The sequence below is a fragment of the Otolemur garnettii genome, unplaced genomic scaffold (genome assembly GCF_000181295.1).
Source record: "Otolemur garnettii isolate 467f Iridium unplaced genomic scaffold, OtoGar3 scaffold00020, whole genome shotgun sequence".
Lineage (NCBI taxonomy): Eukaryota > Metazoa > Chordata > Mammalia > Primates > Galagidae > Otolemur > Otolemur garnettii.
The window spans coordinates 4,140,983-4,145,156 of NW_003852415.1; the positions used below are offsets into that span (position 1 = coordinate 4,140,983).

The 4,174-nt window shown below is 39.1% G+C and overlaps 1 protein-coding gene across 1 annotated transcript in view; it reads right to left on the minus strand.

Annotated features, from left to right (window-relative positions):
- Nucleotides 1-4,174, minus strand: part of SPTLC2 (serine palmitoyltransferase long chain base subunit 2) — a 126,936-nt gene that overhangs the window by 61,917 nt on the left and 60,845 nt on the right. Inside the window, exon 4 of the mRNA XM_023511491.1 lies at nucleotides 3,633-3,781. Within this exon, the coding sequence (XP_023367259.1) occupies nucleotides 3,633-3,781 (149 nt within the window). The remainder of the gene's footprint in view (nucleotides 1-3,632; nucleotides 3,782-4,174) is intronic.

Below are 4,174 nucleotides of genomic sequence, written 5' to 3' on the forward strand. Positions count from 1 at the left end.
AAAAAAAAAAAAAGTTAAGCCATCTTGAGAACTCTATCCTCAAGCCTGATGGCCAACCCAGTGCTACATGAAGATAAGACAGCACAATCAAATAATTATCAGTTGTTTATTAAACCACTAGGTTTTGAGATGCTTTATTATGCAGCAAAAGACACGTTAAAAAAAAAAAAAACCAACAATTCCCTTACTTTGACCTCAGTGGTAAAATTTGTACTGTGATTTTACATTGACATTCAAATCCTTAAGGACTGGATGACAGGGCAGAGAGAAAAGATCCTGAGAAAGAAAAGTGTTGAACTTGGACACTTAGATTTATGCCTTAGGGCTAATCAAGTCACTTAGAACTTCTCTGAGCCCGTTTCTTATCTGCAAAATACCAACAATAATTTCCCTATCTGCCTCATGACACTGTTGTGAAGGTCAAGAAAGATAACATGTTCAAGCACTTTAAAATATAAAAGGCCATAAAGACATAAGATATGTTTACTATATGTTGTCATTGCACAATGTTCTCTTAACTTTGTCATTAAACCTCCTGTAATTTCTGAAGTATCAGATGCTTTTTTAAAGATAAGGAGATTAAACTGTTCTGCTCCCATCTTCTTGTTAAAAATCATCACAAAACTGGAAGAACAAGAAATAAAATGGCTTGGTGCTCATAGCTCAGGGGTTAGGGCGCCAGCCATATACACCCCGGCTAGCAGGTTCAATCCCGGCCCGGGCTGCTAAATAATGACAACTACAACAAAAAAATAGCTGGGCACTGTGGTGGGCACTTGTAGTCCCAGCTACTTGGAAGGCTGAGGCAAGAGAATCGCTTAAGCCCAAAAGTTTGAGGTTGCTGTGAGCTGTGACGCCATGGCACTCTACCAAGGGTAACATAGTGACACTCTGTCTCAAAAAAACAAATAAAGAAATAAAAGAACAAATCTCCATTTTTTATTAATCAGAAGATACCTGTAATCCTAAACACAACTAATGAAAGTAAAAAACATACACAGATGGTGCCCAAAAAAATGCATAAATATTTTAAGCAATGTTATCTAAGTATCATTTTTCAAAGTTAAATTGAAGGTACTGTTACGGGTCAAGCTACCTATACCTGCTATGCACGTCCATTTTGCCTGCAATTCATATACCTTTCGGAAATGACTGATTTTACTTCCAACAAGATCTCTTAAAATGGGTGTACTTTTTTTGGCACAAACCTCCCCCCCATAAGGATAGTGTTATAAGTTGAGTTATGGCCCACCTAAAAGATAATTTGAAGTAATCTCAACACCTCAAAATGTAACGTTTGGAAACTGGGTCTTTACAGAGGGTAATCAAGTTAAAATGGGGTTATTAGGGTAATTCTAACATCCTTATAAAAAGGGGAAATTTAGACACAGAGACAGACTCATACAGAAGGAGTGCCAAGGACAACATCTGATGTGCAGGAAGACGGTTATGGGACTGAAGTACTACATCTGTAAGTCAAGGAATCCCAAAGATTGCTGGCAAACACCAGAAGCTAGGAAAGATTCTCCGCTAGAGCAGTCTAAGAGCGTGTGGCCCTGATGACACCCCGACCCCATACTTCTAGTCTCCAGAATTATGAGACTATACATTTCTTTACTTCAAAATCATTATGGGGGAACAAATATTTTTGGTTACATGGATCACATTTATAATGCTGAGTCATAGTTTTAAGAGTGCACATCGCCCCTTATAGTGTTCACTGTACCCGTTAGGTAGGTTTTCACCCATCCCCTCCTCTCCCAGACTATTAATTTTTATTGTTTTAAGTCACATAGTTTCTGGTATTTTGTTCAAAAGCCCTAGGAAACTACTAGAGATAGTAAATAACTTAGAGTTAGGAAAAGATATCTATGTGCTTAAGGAGTGGGATTCAATGAAAATAAAGCAGATTCACTGTATGAAAACTTGGAAAGGGTTAAACACTAGAGTTTTAAATAGGAGTTTTTGAAAAAGAAAACTAAGAAAATGCTTAAGAAGAAAGAATCACAGAACCAAAGAACATGATTCTTTAAAGCATCTATCAAGGCTTGGTGTCTATAGCTCAGAGGCTAGGGTGCCAGCCACATACATAGGAGGCCTACCAAATCAAGCCACAATCCAGCCCTGGCCTGCCAAACAACAAGGACAACTACAACCAAAAAATAGCTGGGTGTTGTGGCGGGCGCCTGTAATCCCAGCTACTTAGGAGGCTAAGGCAAGAGAATCGTTTAAGCCCAAGAGTTTGAGGTTGCTGTGAGCTATGATGCCATAGCACTTTACCCAGGGCAACAGCTTGAGACTCTGTCTCAAAAAAAACAAAGTATCTACCAAACAGCACAATTCATGGGAAAAAAGGCTCATACCAAGGCACAAAGAAATCTCTTAATGCACTCAAAAGAAAGAAAAGGTCTTAAAAGCTTCCAGAGGAGGATATACCCCCTCCTCCCCCCAAAAAAGAAAGAAACAGCATTCATCACAAGGAAAGGAAGTGGGTAACTGGATGATAGGAGGGGAAAACAGATTTTTCACTGGTGTCTTCTTGTACTTTTTGGATTATTATCAATCTCTCCCTCTAATATAGGTTTTTAATTTTTTAATTCTTTTTTTCTTTTCTTTTTTATTTTTTTTGAGACAGAGCCTCAAGCTGTCATCCTGGGTAGAGTACCATGGCATCACAGCTCACAGCAACCTCCAACTCCTGGGCTCAAGTGAGTCTCCTGCCTCAGCCTCCCAAGTAGCTAGGACTACAGGTACCTGACACAACGCCTGGCTATTTTCTGGTTGCAGCCATCATTGTTGTTTGGTGGGCCTGGGCTGGATTCGAACCTGCAACCTTAAGTGTATGTGGTTGGCTCCTTAGCCACTTGAGCCATAGGCATCGAGCCAATTTTTGAATTCTTATTTATTCATTTATTTATTTATTCAAGACATAGTCACTTTCTTGCCCTTGGTAAAGTACTGTAGTATCATAGCTCACAGCAACCTCAAACTCAGGCTCAAGTTTGATTCTCTTGCCTCAGGCTGCTGAGTAGCTGGGACTACAGACGCCCGTCACAACACCTGGCTATTTTTAGGGACACCCAGTCTGGCTCTCGCTCAGGCTGGTCTCAAACTCCTGAGCTCAGGCTATCAACCTGTCTTGGCCTCCCAGAGTGCTAGGATTACAGGCGTGAGTCACCATGCCCAGCCCTATTTACTTATTTAGATACAGAGTCTCACTCTGGGTGCTATGGCATCAGCCTGGCTCACAGCAACCTCAAGCTCCTGGGGAGCAGGAATTATTAGCCCAAATTTGTCAGAACGTAAAATCAACAGATTAATCCCTTATATGCGTATGCACTAATAAGTTGCATTTTTCACCACCATCATTTGCAAAAGCCAAAAAAACCAACATTCAAGTTGTAAACGAACTTTTCTAGGGACATACTGGAAATGATAAAATGTATCTCAGCATGTGCTGAAAGCATTAAAATCATTCATTACTCCAGAAAAAGAAAGCATTCTTTACCTTACCTAAAGGACATGGCCAAGTGAGTGTTTAAACACTTAATACTATAGCTCTGTATCAGTATTATTAACCCCTGAGTAAAAATGTAAAAAAAGTACACCTGGCCAAACATAGCTACACTTACCAATTTCCTGCCGAGTGCTGCACACTCCGACTCCATACTCCTCTAGGACTTTGGCAGCTGCCTCTTGACATGACCCAGTATTCCGTGCAAATCCAAGGTAGTTGTAGGAACCCATGTTTATAACATCTTTAATTATATTCCCTGTATACCTATGTTACAAAAGCATAAAAATTAATGAAACTCATGGGTAAAAAAATGGCTAAATATGATAGCAAATGCACTGGTAACACAACAAGAAGCATCACATACAGGAATTAGAGAACAAAGTACAAAATCTATATGAAAAGAATCTCAAACTCAATACCAATTAGGGAAGTGAAAGTTAAAACAAAATGTCAATTTTCATTTATTAATAGTGATAAAGATTTAAAAACTGATTATATCAAGTGTTCACCAGTATGGCCTCATATACCATAGATAAGAATATTAATCACACCAGTTACAGTCTGTTTCAAGAATCTGTGAGCATTTAAGTTGGGTGCATAAATATTTAGAAATGAAATGTCTTCTTGTTGTATTTTTCCCTTGACCAATATGAAGTG